The sequence below is a fragment of the Dasypus novemcinctus genome, chromosome 1, assembly GCF_030445035.2.
Source record: "Dasypus novemcinctus isolate mDasNov1 chromosome 1, mDasNov1.1.hap2, whole genome shotgun sequence".
Lineage (NCBI taxonomy): Eukaryota > Metazoa > Chordata > Mammalia > Cingulata > Dasypodidae > Dasypus > Dasypus novemcinctus.
The window spans coordinates 114,546,736-114,563,863 of NC_080673.1; the positions used below are offsets into that span (position 1 = coordinate 114,546,736).

The window sequence follows — 17,128 nt, forward strand, 5'->3', positions numbered from 1 at the left end:
CCCGCCCGACCCCGGGCATCCCGCCGGGACGCGACTAGCGGGAGCGCAGAGCCTGAGGCGCGGTGGGCGCCTTCGGGGGCAGGCAGGCACCCGTGGGAAGGAGTTCCCGCGAGGAGCTGGGGGTTACGTCCTGCAACACCCACTCAAGCAGGGTCGGGGGGCGAGGAGGGAGCGCGGCGGGAGATGATCGAGCTGGGTACCCGGACGCCCCCCTCCCTGGTGTGGATGCTCGAGGGCGGGGCAGAAGGTTTGAGTCACTGTCTCTGTAGAAACGCACCCTGTGCCAAACCGACTCTACCCGGGAGATGCGTGAACCGGCCGGAGGCACCGTCGTCAATTTCCTGCCGCCCCTTTACTTCCCCTGCTCCTCAGTAGTAACAAGGTAATTACAGTAGGACAGAGACTTACCTTGTTTTTTTTGTGTTTCTTCCCTGCTTTTTTTTTTTTTTTTTTTCTTTTTCAAACGGAGATACTAAACATTTCTTTTTAAAAACTGGAGCGAAAGCCGGCCCCTGTGCACTGGTAGTCGTTGTAGAAGAACCGTGTGTTCTCTTCCCCCTTCCCGGATTGGGTTCTCGGTGGCGCGCTCAAAGCCTTCCTGGAGAGAGGCAGGCTGCACCTATATCCTGGAGTACCTTTTGACCAGGAAACGCGTTTAGCCTGCCTGCCTTTCTCTCTCTAGTGCGCGCTCTTTCTCTCCTTTTTTTGGTACAGTAATTTGAAAAATTGAAAAGTGTTCTGTGGGTAGTTTCTAACAAATGTCTAACCTTTTTTCGAACACAAATAGCATAGTAATTCATCATATTTTTTTACAAGGCTATATTGTTGCTAGAATGTTTCAAAAACTCGCAGAAAGGACTGGACCAGAGCATTCATCTGCAGAGATGTTGATTCTATGCCTGCCGGCTTACTTGTTTTTTCTCTCTCTCTTTCTTTCATCTACCTATCTATTGTTCTACCTTTCTGTCTAAATCACTTTCCTCAAACTCGCAGCCTTTCATTAACCTGTAAGAGGAAAATTATTTGATCTAGTTATGCTCTGAGACCATAAGTAGTTTAAACAAATAACTGCTTTCCCTGAAGTTTCACAACCCTCTTTTTTTCTATATAGCTTTTAATCAACTAGTTCTATTCAACAAAGTTTTGATTATTTTGGATAAAGTACAATTCCATGCTAGTTTTATATCACTTTTTAAAATTGCCCTTTTTGTCTCTATTTTTTTTATAAGAAAGCATGAAAACAGTTGTGATGTGTTATTCCTCATAAGGGAAGAGAGCTAACTAACATCACTGACTACTCACATGTGGCATGTAACCTTATCTTAGCTGCAGGCTCTTCCCCACATCCTTCAACCTTCCTGGGTCACTTTCTCCCATGATATTTAAATAAAAATGAATCCTGCCTTTTATGTCCCTCCCCCCAGTATCTTTGATGTTTACATTTCTCCTAGATAATACTTGCATCATTTCTCTGCTTTGGCTGAATTATCCAGCTTGCCCGTGTCTTCTTGCTTACAGCTGTTCCCTTTTCATCACCTGTGTAAGGGCAAATATGGAACAGAACCCATGTTCCTTGATTTCCTCAAAACACCACTTCACCCAAAGCAGTAGTATTCAGCAGATGTTTACCAAGACCTTACATAAGACACTTGTATCTTTACACCAGATAGTTTTATCTAACATACTTGTTCCTCTTTGTTGGAGGAAGGGGCCATTTATACTAGAGCAAACGGGAGACCTTAGAATTTGGGGCATCCTTGTATTAAGAGCCCTTTCACCACAAGGAACTTCTTATTGTCACTTTTTCTCTTTGAGTAACAGCCTCCTTCCATCTTATTACGCCATTCTCTCTTTTCCCTTCCCCAGCGTTTTTCTATCTCAAGGCCCCCTTTCTCCTCTCTCAGCTGCTTGTGAAAACTTAAGATATGTTTTACTTTTTTATGCAGAACACTTTTGTACGTTTTATTTTTCTGTCTTTTACAATTCACTATGGTTTATTCTCTAAGCAAGACATTTCACTCAGTGAATTCTGTCACTAGTTTTTCTTTCCTTCTACATGTATATCTCTTAATTCTTATAACAATACTATGAGATAGGTGTTACCTTTATTTTACATGCAAGATAATAAAGGCTGGAAAAAGTATGTAAATTAATCAAATAGTAAGGGCAGAATGAAGATTTCACAACCAGATCTGACTTTACAGCACCATGCTCTTTCCACATTATCATAAAAGAAGTACAATATTTAACTCAAATACATGAAAAGAAAAAAGATACAGTGTGATTATTATTTCAGTAATTAAAATTGTCATTGGAATGGAATGTTTCATCTTTACCTACGTAAAATGCATTCTAGTCGGGAGAGCACTTTTTAGTCTACAAAATCTTTATCAGACCTAGTTTTTCTTTCATTAGATTGTGGGTTTTCTGAAACTGCTCCTGATGTATTGAAAGTAGTACGTTACTCATTGTTAGAAGCTCTGAATTCCCAGTTCTGCTGAGATAGCATCAGTAAAAATACATTATGTAGTCTTTTGTTCAGTGGTATTCTTTATGCATAATAGTTTTGTAGTTGTATAAGACATATCTAGGTAAAGTAAATTCTTAATTTTAAAGGGGCATTTGTTTTTGTTTTCCATTTGCTTTATTTCCCCTCACTGACCATCCTTTACTCTTAGATTTGTTTTATGATACCTGAATTGCCTACTCCAACAAGCTTAAGATCATGAAATTCTTGATCTTGATACTATTATTATTTTATGTGACCTAAACCTAATTTAATATGAAGTAGTATTTACCTTTACTAATAATAGAAAAAAAATTTAAATATTTACTGCCTACTGAAAATCAGTAGTCTCCACAAAAAGCATATTCTGCTACCTACTTTAAAGGATGAAATATTGAGAGAATTTTCCAGCTAAAATGTAATTTATTTTTCTTTTGGGGTATGTAGTAGGGCAAACAGGATATGAGATACTTTTCATCAGTAAAATGAAAGCTTGTTTTGAGGTCTTATTCAGCTTAAAAGTTATTTTATTTTGTATTATAGGCAAAGTCCCAAATTACTCATTTTCAATATAAAAATGTCCTTTTGAATAGTTAAAGGTAGAAATTTTCTGGACATAAGTGAAAGGTCAGATTACTCATTGGAAAATCCCAGATTGTTTTTTAAAAAGTTGGTAACTTATGTTACTAAAAGATAATTCTTAAATTCTTGAATCATATAGATCTCCAGTAGGGAACTTTCAACTTAATTTTGGTTTCTATAAATTTTAGTTGGGTAATAGGTTTCTGAATGTTTTGCAGCATAGACAAAGATAAAAGAATGAGTTCCTAGGAGGGTAGAAAAGATTTAGCAGAGTTAAAAAGATTAGTTTCTTATGAAGATGTTTGAGGAAAAGTATGATTTGCTTCCTGAAAAAAACCTGTGGATATAAATGAAAGAAATCATGACTTTGCTTATTGGTATCAGAAATATGGGTGGGAAACTTCAGTGAAATTTATATACCCCCTTTATATTTCCAAACCCACCTAGTTTCCCACTCTTCTCCAGAGCTGACCTCAGTTCCGTCAGGTTGGTCAGTCAGGTTCACTGAGAGCCTACAGTGTATCAGACCACTCTCCCTGTGCTGGCACATGCTGCTTCAGGCTTTTAAGACTCTGTATGCTCCAGCTTGGAGCATCTTTCTCCTTTTTCTGTAAATCTGTACATCCTTCAAGTCCTAATTTGTCCAGTCACCTGTGGTCCAGAATGGAGATTCCCAGGATCCATGATTGTATATTCATCCTCCAGGAATGGTACCCGGAAGATTTATTTTCAGTGAGGTTCCCAAGTTAAAAATGCTAAAGTTTGAAAACCTTGTGTGATTGACAACTTTTTGAATATGAGATTCCTCCCTCAGCATGTTCTTTTGGGAGGGCGTTTTTCTTCTTCCTTCCCCTCCTCCCTCTTCTTATGTCACACGCATTCTTTGAAGAAAATACAAATTACAGAAAGCAAAAAGAAAATACTAACATTCAGAGATAACTACTCTTAACAATTTGGTATATATTTGTTGCCTTTCTTTTATGGATGTAACTATACATATATGTACACATCTTTTAGAAATGTGAACATAGGGTCATAATATCATACAATTTTTTACGTGCTCTTACTTAATATATTATAAATATTGTACTATGTTGTCTATTCTCATCAGCCAAATACTACCCGGAATGTACTTGTAGTCAAAATTGGGCCTATTACTACAGAAAGGGAGACCCATACTTTGGAGAAACATGGAGTGTCTCAGTAAGGGGAAACCAGGAGGGATTATTATAGGATTTAGGCTTATAAAGTGATTTGGGGAAGGCTTAAGAAAGTGGGGGGGGGGTCTGTTTTTTATAGGGTACTGTCAAAAAGCAAGGTAATTTGGGCATTGGCTATCTTAATTTTTATCTAGGAGGGTGGAGGAATGTAAAGAGGTAGGGATTGTCATTGGACAAGTAGCAGTAATTACTTGCAATAGCCAGGAGAGGGGGATGTTTGGTCATTTTTGTGGTTGCTTACTAATCTGCCTTCTCACCCCTCAACCTCTTTCTATTCAGGAAAGATCATGGCGTGATCTTATTTTTGACTTGTTTAACCATAGTCGTGGAGATTCCTCCCCCTTTGATTAATGTGGAATAATTTAGGTTTAGCAGGGTAACACCATGCCTAGCTGGTTCATAGCTTTCAGCACATGTGCAAAAGACGTGTGATCCAAAAATTTTAAACAATAAACATTGGTAGATTTAACTCATTCGGCTAATTGTTGGCAAACCTTGAGCTCAAGGACCGGGTAGATACAGTACAATTCTACCTTAGTGAGAATGTTTTATGTTGAGGAAGACAGTTGTTAACACCTGGCTTAAAAACTTTTAGAACAAACTAATCCCTTCAGTATTTTTTGATAGTGTTTCTCAATTGACTTCAGAGCCTTCTAAGACACAATCTTGTCTGTTTAAGTTTTATTTCTTTACTTTGTGATCATATAAAAACTTATGTCTACATTTATAAACAGATTTTTTTTGACATGGTACTTCAAGTTTGGAAGAAATTTTCATGTAAGGCTTCAGTTGCTTAAAATAAGTATTTGTCATGATGAGGTTCTTGGAAGTACCCATTTCCTATGTGACATCTCTGTCCAAACGTTGAAACAGGCTAAAAAGTCTTGAGGAGGAAGAAAGTTGAACTTTGTAGTTATAGCTTCTACTGGTATTGCTAACAACAAAAATTAGCTGACAAAGCAGATGCTACTGCAAGGAATTGTATAAGGAAGAGAAAAGGAAACTAATTCATGAAAATATAGAGGAAAAAGAGTTTATGCTTTGGTTGATTAACTCTAAAGAAAAATGAAAACTGAAAAAATTTGAAAGTTAAAGTGTACAGAAAGTCATAAGCACATTTTTATCAATGACTTTAATTCTATGTAATTCAATTCTCATCAAACTACTTTCCAGTGACAACATTTTCTACTTGTATTTCTTTTCCTCTATTTGGATGATCCTGCCTGTTAATGTCAGCTTCTCTGCTCATCATATGTCTTTAATTAGTTACTTGGAATATCACAACTCTTCAGTTTCCCAAAGTGCAATCATGTATTCATTCCAGACCAGATTTGTGGAAAACACAGTTAAGGTGTTTGAAAAGACAGTCTAGGGAAGCAGACTTGGCCCAGTGATTAGGGCGTCTGTCTACCATATGGGAGGTCCAAGGTTCAAACCCGGGGCCCCCTTGACCCGTGTGGAGCTGGCCCATGCACAATGCTGATGCGCACAAGGAGTGCCCTGCCACACAGGGGTGTCCCCGCGTAGGGGAGCCCCACGCGCAAGGAGTGCGCCCCGTAAGGAGAGCCGCCCAGCGCGGAAGAAAGTACAGCCTGCCCAGGAATGGCAAAGCACACACGGAGAGCTGACACAACAAGATGACACAACAACAAGAAACACAGATTCCCATGCCACTGACAACAACAGACAAAGAGGAACATGCAGCAAATAGACACAGAGAACAGACAACTGGGGCAGGGTGTAGGGGAGAGAAATAAATAAATAAATAAATAAATCTTTTTTTAAAAAGATAGTCTAAAGGACAACTGCTTCAGATTGTGAGAGCAGAATGCATTGTGTCAGCAATTTTTTTTTTTATGGTTCTAATTTTACCCTTTATTGGAAATATAGGGCAACACTACCGTTTAGGATCATTAAACAACAAACTTGGTGAGTGCTGACAACAAATGTGGCCTGAATTCTGGGAGTAAGTGGTTTTCCAGTTCAGGGGGTAGGAGAGTGAACATGTGCAGGATCTTCTCCCAAGGAGATGGGAAGCATATTACTCAGTCACCAAAGGATCATGGCTCCTAATGTCTGGAAGGTGTGCCAGTCCTGGTAAACCATCAACGACCTTCATCACAGCAAATCCAATTTTTCAAACTAATTATAGGTAGAAGAATAAGTCCAGACTGAGTTATAAATTTGATCTGGATGACTACTGAAGTGTCCTCAGTTCACGAGTCTCTTCAAAGTGACTGCTGGAGCAAGGAGCCTTTCATGTGCTCCCAGTTGTTATACAGTGCGTAGAGGCTGGTAAGTGTTAGTCCTGCTAGACCACCTCGTGCTATCCCCCGAAGACCACCTGTACATTTATACAACATGCCTGTCATGGTGCCAGCTGCTACTGTGTTGAAGTCATCTTCTGCACCTCGTGTCTTTTCGATGATGACACCAAATGCACTATAAAGCAAAGCCAGAGAACCCAGAGTATTAGCCCAGAGTGCCCCTTGCCTGGTCACCATATTCAAAATCTGTACGTTTCTTGGTTTCGACCAGGCCATGGTTTGGGTCTCCTTCAATCCTAGTCTCAGACCATTCACTGCCCCAAATGCAGCCCCTGTCATGCAGCATCCTCCAATGGTAAAGAAGGCGAGTTCAAATCTGCCCCTGGTTTTATTAGCACCAGTGGGTAAAATAAATTCATCTGTATCCTGCATGAGATAGCGAGGATCCACATTTAAATAAGGAGACAGAGGGTTCATACCAGTTAGCGGAACGCCGGCCAAATCCGGTCAGCAATTTATTTGATGTTTGAGGAAATACTTTCACAGAGTTACAGTTTAATGTTACAATTTAATATTGCCCACTGGCTTTCCTAGAGGATAGGTATAAAGAAAATCTGAGGAGTATCTCAACCCAGCTGGTGTTGAAAATACTTCTCATGATATACTCTGTCACTTTACTTAAGGATTCTTGTGATAAGTGCTAGCTCTATTTAATGTAAGAAAACATTTAATTTCCAGATGAAACTAGTGTTCTTTTTCTCTTACACAAGAACTAGGTGTGTCCATTTAAGCCTTGCTTTGACAAATCATGAGCTTAATTTTTTGCTTAATTTCTATAGTTAATTCATTTGAACTTCTAGTACTTTTTCTTATCTATTTATTGGGCTCTATTTTAATTTGTGTTTTATTGGTAGCTCTATTTTTATATTATAGTTCTGTCAACCACTATTTTGGAAACAAGTAAGGTAAACAATAAAATTAAGAGACACAACAGGTAGTAAGTACTCCTTAGTGGTAAACAATATGGGTTCTGGAAACACAGGTTCTGAGTTGTACTTTTGATTTTACCACCTATGAGCCATGGAACCTCAGACAGGTTATATAAAAGCTTTCACATCTAGAAAGTGGGGATAAAAACAGTACTTATTTTATATGGTTGTTGTAAGAATTAACTGAAATTACATATATAAATTTTGGAGTGCCTGACATATAAGAATTTAGTATACTAGCTATGATTTTAATAACATTTACTAGATTTCTTGACTAAAGGGAAATACTTGCATTCTCTCAATCTAAGATAAGGAGGCTTTCAAAGGTGATATATTGCAGTGCTGAAGTGCAAGGAGTGCTGTGCCACACGGGGGTGTCCCCCACATAGGGGAGCCCCATGCACAAGGAGTGCACCCCATAAGGAGAGCCGCCTAGTGTGGAAAATGTGCAGCCTACCCAGGAATGGCAAAGCGAACATGGAGAGCTGATGCAGCAAGATGACACAACAAAAAGAGACACAGATTCCAGATGCCACTGACAAGAATACAAGCAGACACAGAAGAACACACAGCAAATGGACACAGAGAGCAGACAACTGGGGGAGTGGGCAGGCGAGGAAGGGGAGAGATAAATCTTTTAAAAAATAAATAAAAGGTGGTATAGAGAGCTGAAAGATAACTGTAGATTAGTTCATGTACACATAATATCGTAGAGTATTTGCAGCAGCTGATTATAGTATGTATGGTTGTAATTATTAGGGGAGCTACAAAACCACCTCTGGATTGTCTATTGTAAATTCTTATTTCATTAATCTAAACAGATATATATTTTCTTCTCATCCTTTAATCCTTAATCACAGTGTATCGAATATGCTATATTTTGGCCAGATATTTAACCTGATTAAAGGGCATGGTAAGAATGTAAAATGTGGGTGTGATATAATCCACAGTCTTCAGATAGTCACCATTTTGAAATAGGTTTGAAATAATCTTTATTTTATTTCTTCTCCTTTATGTCACTAAGTTTAAAACAAAAAACACAAGCCTTAGGGAGCAAGGGGTCTATTTCTGCCCTTCCTATTATTTTTATTTATTGTATCTCTCAAGCTATCTAAGGCCTGAAAGTTCAGTTGTGGAAGGTGGTGGGAGGTGTGTTAACTACCTCTTTTTTCTTGGATTTTGATATTTTTCCCTATTTTGCTGCATTATAAATGTATGTTTTTACCCTTCACTTTAGCTTACAGTATTCCCAATTTTCATTTTCTTCCCTCCCTTATCTTCTACCATGTGTTCTTTTCCTTTCACTATGTATTAGTGGAACTAGGCAATGACATGGAAAGTCTCTAGCAAGAGTATAGAGAAGTTAATGTCATGATGACATGATTGAGTGGTTGGAAGACATTTATGGAATTATTAAATCTGTTATCATAAAGCTGGCTAAAATTTTGAAATTTTCTCATTTAAGTTGATAGTTTTGTTTCCAATAAATGCTAAAAAGAAGAAGGCTGACATATATACATGCATGTAAATATATTACTGCAATCCAGGAGTTAATTTTTTACTGACCTTGCTTGTTTTTAAGTTTCTTTACCAAGAGATAGAGTCACAGATGAGAAACATTTTAGACAGTACCTCTACTGCTTTAATAATGTTTTCTTTATTGGGGTATTGGTCCTCTATTTATTCTTTGCATTTGGTAGTGATGTTCATTATACATCATTACTCTCAATCTATTTAGAAGTGGAAATCAAGAGTATTCCAAAGAGAGGGATGTACTGAAGTTGATTTTAATGCATTGGGAGAACATATGCTTCAGCTAGGGAAGCATGGGTTTGAAACCCAGCTTTTTCCATTACCAGCTGTGCAAGTCTGAACAGCCCTGAGTTTCAGTCCCTCATTTGAATGTGAGAAACATATGGAATTATGGAAACATGATACCTATATTATGTGATAATGCATGAGAATATATACATGAAAGCCCTTAGCAATGGAAAAAAATGGGAATTATTATTTGAAAATATTTCTTATATTACTCATCCTTTTCTAAAAAACAATGACTGGGGAAGTGGCTATGGCTCGATGAGTCGGGCTCCCATCTACCATATGGGAGGCCCTGGGTTCGTGTCCTGGGGCCTCCTTGTGAAGGCAGGCTTGCCCGCATGCTGTGGAGAGCCACTGGCCTGCCAGCGCTGTGAAGTGCCGCCTGGCCTGCAAAGCACTCCCGAGAGCCGACTCAGCAAGATGACGAACGAAAAAGGGAGACAAATAAAAAAACAAACAGAAGAGCACACAGCAACTGAACACAGAGAGCAGACAACAAGCAAGCTGCAAGAGTAGAGGGGAAATAAATAAAAAATAATACACACAGAAGAATGCACAGTGAAAGGACACAGAAAGCAGACACCAAGCAAGCCGCAAGCGGGGGCAATTTAAAAAATGACTTTTTTTTGCTTTCTGGAGATAAGTGCAAGAAAAATATTAACAGGAAAACATAAACTGTATTGTTTAGTGTGATGAGTTTTCAGTGTGTAAGGTAGTGCTAGTCACAGGTCATAAAAAGACACCACCCCCCAAAAGTGACTGATTTCTTACAATGCAAAAAAAAAAAAAAAAGGACTGGTTCAGAAATGTTCATTTAATCTTTATTCAAAAGTGAGCTTTGATAAAATGCAATGGAATCTCCCTGATTAAAGATGGTAAAAATGAAGGACACAGATATTAAGTGCTACAATTGTGTCTTGCCATACATACCATACTCCTACTTGTTCCTTTTTCAGATCTCTGAAATTTTTTCTCTAAAATCTCTTGGGAATCCTATTCATACTAATAAATTTCAGCTCCCTTTCTTATAACACTCATGTAATCCTCATTTTTTGTTCTGACTTTTAAACATAAGTCTCAAAATGCTTCCAAGGGCAACCCAAGGATTTATTACCTTGTATTTAATGTATTAATTTTATAAATATTTATGTTACAAAGCTTACTAGGGACATTAAAAAGTATAAGCCATTGCCCCTGTCCCTCAAGGAGTTTTCAATCTTGAAAGACAGGTTTACAAACAATAATAATGCAGTGTAGAAATGTTATGCCAGGAATATATGCATACAGAGGAGTAGGGTTAGTCAGAAATACTGGTGACATTTGTGCTAGGCATTGAAAAATGTGCATAAGTTCCTCAAATAGAAGAAGGATAGAAGGACATTTCTGGCAAGAGAAGATCATGAACAAAGGTTGTAAAGTGGAAAAAAACATTCAGTTTGTGCAAGAGCAAGAGCAATGTATTAATTTCCTATTGCTGCTGAAACAAATTACCACAAATTTAGTGACTTAAAACAACACAAATTTATTATCTTAACCATTTTGGAGCTCAGAAGTCTGAATTCAGTTTCACTGGGCTAAAATTAAGGTGTCGATGGCCTGACTTCCTTCTGGAGGCTCTAGGGAAGCCCTTGCCTTTTCCATCTTCTAGGGGCTGCTGCATTTCTTGGCTCATGGTGCCTTCTTCCATCTTCAAACCAAAAGAATAGCATCTTCAAATCTCCTAAACCCCTTCTTCTATCACTACATCTTCTCTGATTCTCACCCTTCTGACTCTCTTTTATAAGGACCATGTGATTAAATTGGGCCCTTCTGGATAATGCAGAATAATCTCCCCATCTCAAGATCCTTAATTTAATCGTATCTGTAAAGTTCCTTTTTGCCTTGTCAGGTAGCATATTCACCTGTTCTGGAGGTTAGGAGAAGGAGATATTTGAGGGGATGGGGAGAATTATTCCACTTACCACAAGCAAGAAGGCTAGAATTTGAGTTATATAGTGGAGATAAGGCCAGTATGGAATTAGATTTTGAAAAACCTTAAGAACTATGCTATGGAGTATGGAATATACTAGCAGTTTTTATTCTAAAAGAAGGTTGAAATGATTAAAAACGATGTTCACTTCAATGCACATACACACAAAATTTCAAATACAAGTTCATGAGTGGTCACAGATCCCTGAAACAATCCATGGAACCCTAAATCTAAACAGAAAGTGAATAAGCAGAAGAATAACATAATCAGATCTGTGTTGTAGAAAAGTAGTGGTATAGTTGTACGGGAGGAATACTGATGAAGTCCTGAATTTTAAAAATGGCCACGGGAATAAAGTATCAGTGGACTCGAAAACTTTTTGGAGGAAGAATAAATAGAGCCTGGTGATTTTCTAGAGAGGACTTAAAGAAACCTGAGGGGTACAGAAACCTTTTTAGAAAATGTACATGAAGATGATCGTAACGTACATCTCCCTGCTGAATTTTTTTCCTCTGTGTGATTGGTTTCAAAGTCTTATCTAAAACTAAGTGCAACTTTCTGTTCAAACATGCTCTGTTTCATAACTAATTAATTTCTTCTAATAGGGTAACCATACAATTCATAGTCTAAACTGGGATGATTATTTTATAAGCATTAAAATCAAACATTTATAAAAACTAGTCTTATATTTCTATTCTAATAGAATTATATTTCTACAAAGCTTCCATTGTCAAGAGTATAATCACTTAAGTAGTACAGTTTCCTACCCCAAAAAACGAGAGAGAATTCAAGTTTATTTTTGAAAAAAGACAAAGAGTCTCATGTTTCTTGTGGTTCTAGATTCTTTCAGTAAATTTGTTTTGGTTCCTCATTATTTTCAGGATATAGGGATGGTGGAAAGTTCAGCACACGTGAGAGGAAAACAAGAAAAACCTCTTGCTAGACAGATGTTTCTTATTACTACTTAAGGATGTAGTAATCCAGAAAATCCCTTGGTGGGAAGTGTTCTTGGGGTAGTCCTGCTTTCTAGAGGTCCTCATCTCATGAACTAGCCAACAGGATCTTGCATTGAAGTTAGAGGTGGAGGATTCAGCATGGTTGTCAGGATGATAAAACATGTGGAGGAGAGTGAAAAATCTTTCCAATGACGACAGACCTTTTGGTGAAGGACCATGTTAGAATGTTCTTTGGAGAAGTTCCTAGTGATATCATGGACTATGACTTATGTTCCAGTGGCTTTATAATTGTTATGAAATTAGAGGTCATTTAATCTATGTCTCGATATTTATATTTTTCTTCTTTTAATTCTTTTTCTATAAAATGTCTTTTACCCTGAAGTATAGCATTGGTCCCATTTAGCTTTTCACCAGTTGCCTCCTTACTTGCTGATCTCGAACACTCTTTACTAAGACTGGCATCTCTTAAGGGTGATTCTGTGTCTTCATATTCTCTTGTCAGATGGCTAATCTTTAAGAATTTTTTGTTTTCAAATATTTTGATAAATTGTATAATTATATGTTTCTTCTTTTCTCTGTATAGCTAGTATTAGTGAGTGAAAACTCTGCTCAAAAACAAGAGAACTATACAAAAGATAAGGGTTGCTGACCATATTACCATCACCTAAGGAACTCTGAGGGGATAAGCATAAGAACTCAAGTTTTCAGCTCCCATAATTTTGTGTAGCTTTTTAAAAAGATGATAAACATGATGATGAGGCTGTCCACAGTCTCTTCATTGCACCAAAGTTCATCAAAGTTGTCTCTGGTTGCCGTTGTCCCAGAGAAGCACATCACAGCACACAGAACACCACTGCTTCTGCTCAAAATCAAACCTGCCTATTCATACTTACCATTTTCAGAATTCTTCATTCTTTTGTGTAGATGTAAACTTTTATCTGGTATCATTATCTTTTAACCCAAAGAACTTCTTTAAGCATTTCTTATAGTGTGAATCTACTGGTAACAAATTCACTCAGCTTTCATTTATTTGAAAATATTTTTATTTCACCTTTATTTTTATTTATTCATTTTTGCATGGACAATTTATTATCCTCCAATATGCTCCTTGGAAATGGTCTCCTTGCTACCACACCACCAGTCACTTTCCATGTATCAACTCAACAAAGCATGTGTCTGTATAAAAGGGAATTGGCTCCTAAGAAAATGAACATGTCTCCATAGCATTATATAAGAATAATAGTGCCTACTTCAGGGGATTTTTTTAAATTAGTCACATTTATTTATTGAAGAATATTTTCTCTGAATATAGGATTCCATTTTTTCAGGGTCCCCTACTCCCTCATTTAAATAACTTTAAATGTGTAAGTCCATTGTTTTCTGTTCTCCATTGGTTCTGATGTGTTCTTATTGGTGTTTCACTAAATGAAAGGATCTTTCTCTGGTTGTTTTTAAGATTTTCTCTTTATTTTTATTTTCAGCAGTTTGTTTAAATGATGTATGATTTTCTTTGTTCTGCTAGGGGTTTGTAAGGCTTTGCAGATTTGTAGGTTAATGTTTTGTTATCATGTTTTTGTTGTTTTTTTAATATCCCCCCCCCATGGCTTTTTGCATGCTGTCTGCTCTTTGTGTCCATTCACTGTGTGTTCTTTTGTGTCTGTATTTATTTATTTTATTTCCCCTCCCCCCTTGTGACTTGCTTGCTGTCGGCTCTCTGTGTCCATTCACTACGCACTCTTCTGTGTATTTTTTTTTTTTTTGCTTGTCTCCCTTTCTTTGTTGCGTCTCGTTGCTGAATTGGCTCTCTGCAGCACTTGTGGGCTGGGCAGCTCTCCCCAGCATGAGGGCTAGGCTGCCTTCACAAGGAGGCCCCAAGACATGAATCCAGGGCCTCCTGTAAGGTTCCAAACTGAATGAGCCACAGCCACTTCCTTGATACCAGTTTTGAAACATTTCAGCCCTTATTTTCAAAGATATTTTTTCAGCCTCAGTCCTCTCCAATCTCCTCCTAAGATTCTAATTAGACTGCATAATAAAAAGCCTCCAGATTGTTAATGTTCTTTTTGTTTTTTTAAGTTTATCTCTCTGCTTCAGTTTGAAAAATTTCTACTCACATGTCTTTAGTTTCACTGACCCTTTCTTCTGCAGTGTCCAATCTGCTATTAAGCCCTTCATTGAAGTTTTGATTTTAGATATTTTCTTTTTTAGTTCTAGAATTTTCATTTTATTAAAACATTTCCATTTATCTATGTAGCTATTTGATATTATTGATGAATTCCAAAAAGAAATATTGGATTATGCTTGTAATCTGATCTGTATCTGGGCATGATTGAGTTATGATTAGGGCGTTGAGTCCCCAGCCCTTAGTGGGTGAGGACTCACAAATAAAAGGCATGGCAAAGAACAGAGTTGAGGGTTTCTGATGTTGGAGTTTTCATGTTGGAGTTTGATGCTGAAGACTTAAGCTGGAGCCCCAGGAAGTCAGCACACAGAGGAAAGAGAAGGCAGCCCCAGGAAGAAAGGAACCTTGAACCCAGAGAAAAACAAGCCCCAGGAATGTAGGAACCCAGGAAGCCTGAACCCTCACAGACATCGGCAACCATCTTGCTCCCAATAGACTTTGGGGAGGGAAGTAACTTATGCCTTATGGCCTAGTATCTGTAAGCTCCTACCCCAAATAAATACCCTTTATAAAAACCAACCAATTTCTGGTATTTTACATCAGCACCCCTTTGGCTAATACAATCTATAAAATACTCAATCTCTTTATAAATCATATCCATCTCTTCTTGTAAATTCTATAGGATATTTATAATAATTGTTTTAAAGTCCTTGCCTGCCAATTCCTGAAACTGAGTCTGCTTCTATTGATTGTTTTCCCCTTGAGTACGGGTTATAGTTTCCTGCTTCTTCACATATCTCACTTTTTTTATTGTGTTCTTTCCATCATAAAGGCTTAAATAGCACAAGTCTCAGCCCTTCCCTCTTGCAACTGGGTTTCAATATCAACCCTGCATATGTTCTCTGCAGTGACGGGTCCACTGTCCAGATGGAAGTCTTGATCTCTACCTTCTCAGGATCCTGGTGGAGAGGGTCCTTTTGATGCCCTGGCAGCTGCCTGCATAGTGAGTTAGAAGGCCATGTACCTATGTGAGAGTTTCTCTTGGTAGTAATCAATACAAACAGCTTAGCACCTATTGCTCTTCACTCTGCCAACTACACAGTTCTGGATTACTTCTCCTAGAACACTTTAGAAATAAAAAGTGTTCTGATGCTTAGGCTAATGTGTCAACTTGATCAGGTAATTGTGCCAAGTTTTTGGTGAAGTAAGTACTAGGCTAGTAGTAATACAAGGGCATATCATAGACTTTAATCATCAGTGAGTTGATTGCATAGATGGCTGGTTACATCCACAGTTAACTGAGGAGATTGATATCAGCAATGAGTGACATCTCATTCAGTCCGCTGAAGACATTAAAAGGGGATGTGATTTCAGCATTCAGAGAAAGAATTCCCATCTCTACTTTGGACAGGCAGCATCTCCTGGGGAACTCATCAAGGACCTTCCTCGGAGTCCCTGACTTGCAGCCTGCCTTACAGAATTTTAATTGTGCACCCCCATGGCTGTGTGAGACAATTTTATAAAACCTCATACTATTTACAGATATCTCATGTTAGTTCTGTTTCCCTAGACAACCCTGACTAATACAGGGGCACTATGAATAATTACATTGAATCAACATGCATAAACTTTCCATTCTGCCGGAACTTTCCCAGACAGAGTAGAATTTAAGGTACAGTAGTTATTAGGCACTACCCCAGTGTCCTGGTTAACAGACTTTAGAATCATCTTTCATACTCCTTTTCCTTGTCTAGCATGGCATTTCTTTTGCCTCTTATATAAAGTCAGTTACTAGTCTTAGGAGTTCTTCCTTCACCATTTCTCTGATCTATCCCTCACTAATCTAAATCTAAGCCATCTTCATCTCACCTGTATTATTGCTAGCAGGGTCCATTTATCAACAGTGTCTCCTTCCCATTTTAACATCTTCCAGTCATACTTTCTGATTAATCTGGCATTACTTTTATCAAGCCTCTCAGCCTGTTTAAGAACCTGCAGTGGCTCCTGATAGTTATCGGCTCTAGCCCTGATTTCTTTTTCTGCTATTTAAAACCCCTTTTCACACTGAAGCCTGTCTCTTGCTCATCACATAGATTCATATTAGAATTCCCTCTCCTTTCTCTGCCATCCAAGTTGGTGACTTCCTTATATATCCCTCAACACCTGCCTTCTTATAGTTCTAGCTCCTGTCTCTTCCATCCATCACATTTTCCTTGTCTTCTATTTCTCAAGTACTAAGACCACAAATTTCAAATTTGATTATATAATTTAGTTGTGTTATAAAGATCTTTATATGGATAGCTAGATATAGCAAGGATGAGTGACAGCAGAGATTTATGAAATAAAAGTTTATTTGTATTCACAGGTCCTAGAACAGAGAAGAATGTGATTGCTGAAAAAACATATCAGGAGTATAGGCACAACCAAGCAGGCAGGGAGGAAAAGGTTACAGTACAACTAGGGACTCTGTTTTTATAATGTTGTATGGGGTGGAGTTATAGAGATTAGGCAAGCAAGAGTGAGGATTGGGGAGTTTGTATTTGATTTTCACAAATCCAGGTAGGTTGCCAGGAGGAAAGGGAGAGCTGTTTCTGCTGTCACTGAGGGACCTAACAATAGGGTCTGAAATGCTGAGCTATTATGATAATGCAAAATCCCCTTGTGTTACTACCAAAGGGGGTGTGCTGAAGCAGCAT

General features: G+C 38.0%; 2 protein-coding genes across 2 annotated transcripts in view; one reads left to right on the top strand and one right to left on the bottom strand.

The window, feature by feature from the left end:
• Positions 1-269: 269 nt before the first annotated feature.
• FAM13A (family with sequence similarity 13 member A) overlaps positions 270-17,128 on the top strand; it is a 432,557-nt gene continuing 415,698 nt past the window's right edge. The window contains exon 1 of the mRNA XM_071215588.1: positions 270-382. The gene's annotated coding sequence lies outside the window, so the exon portion shown is untranslated. The remainder of the gene's footprint in view (positions 383-17,128) is intronic.
• Positions 6,190-7,082, bottom strand: LOC101413374 (mitochondrial import inner membrane translocase subunit Tim23; the record flags this gene model as incomplete). Its single annotated transcript, XM_023585241.2, has 1 exon — positions 6,190-7,082. A coding segment is annotated over one exon (546 nt), but the record flags the coding sequence as incomplete, so codon positions are not given.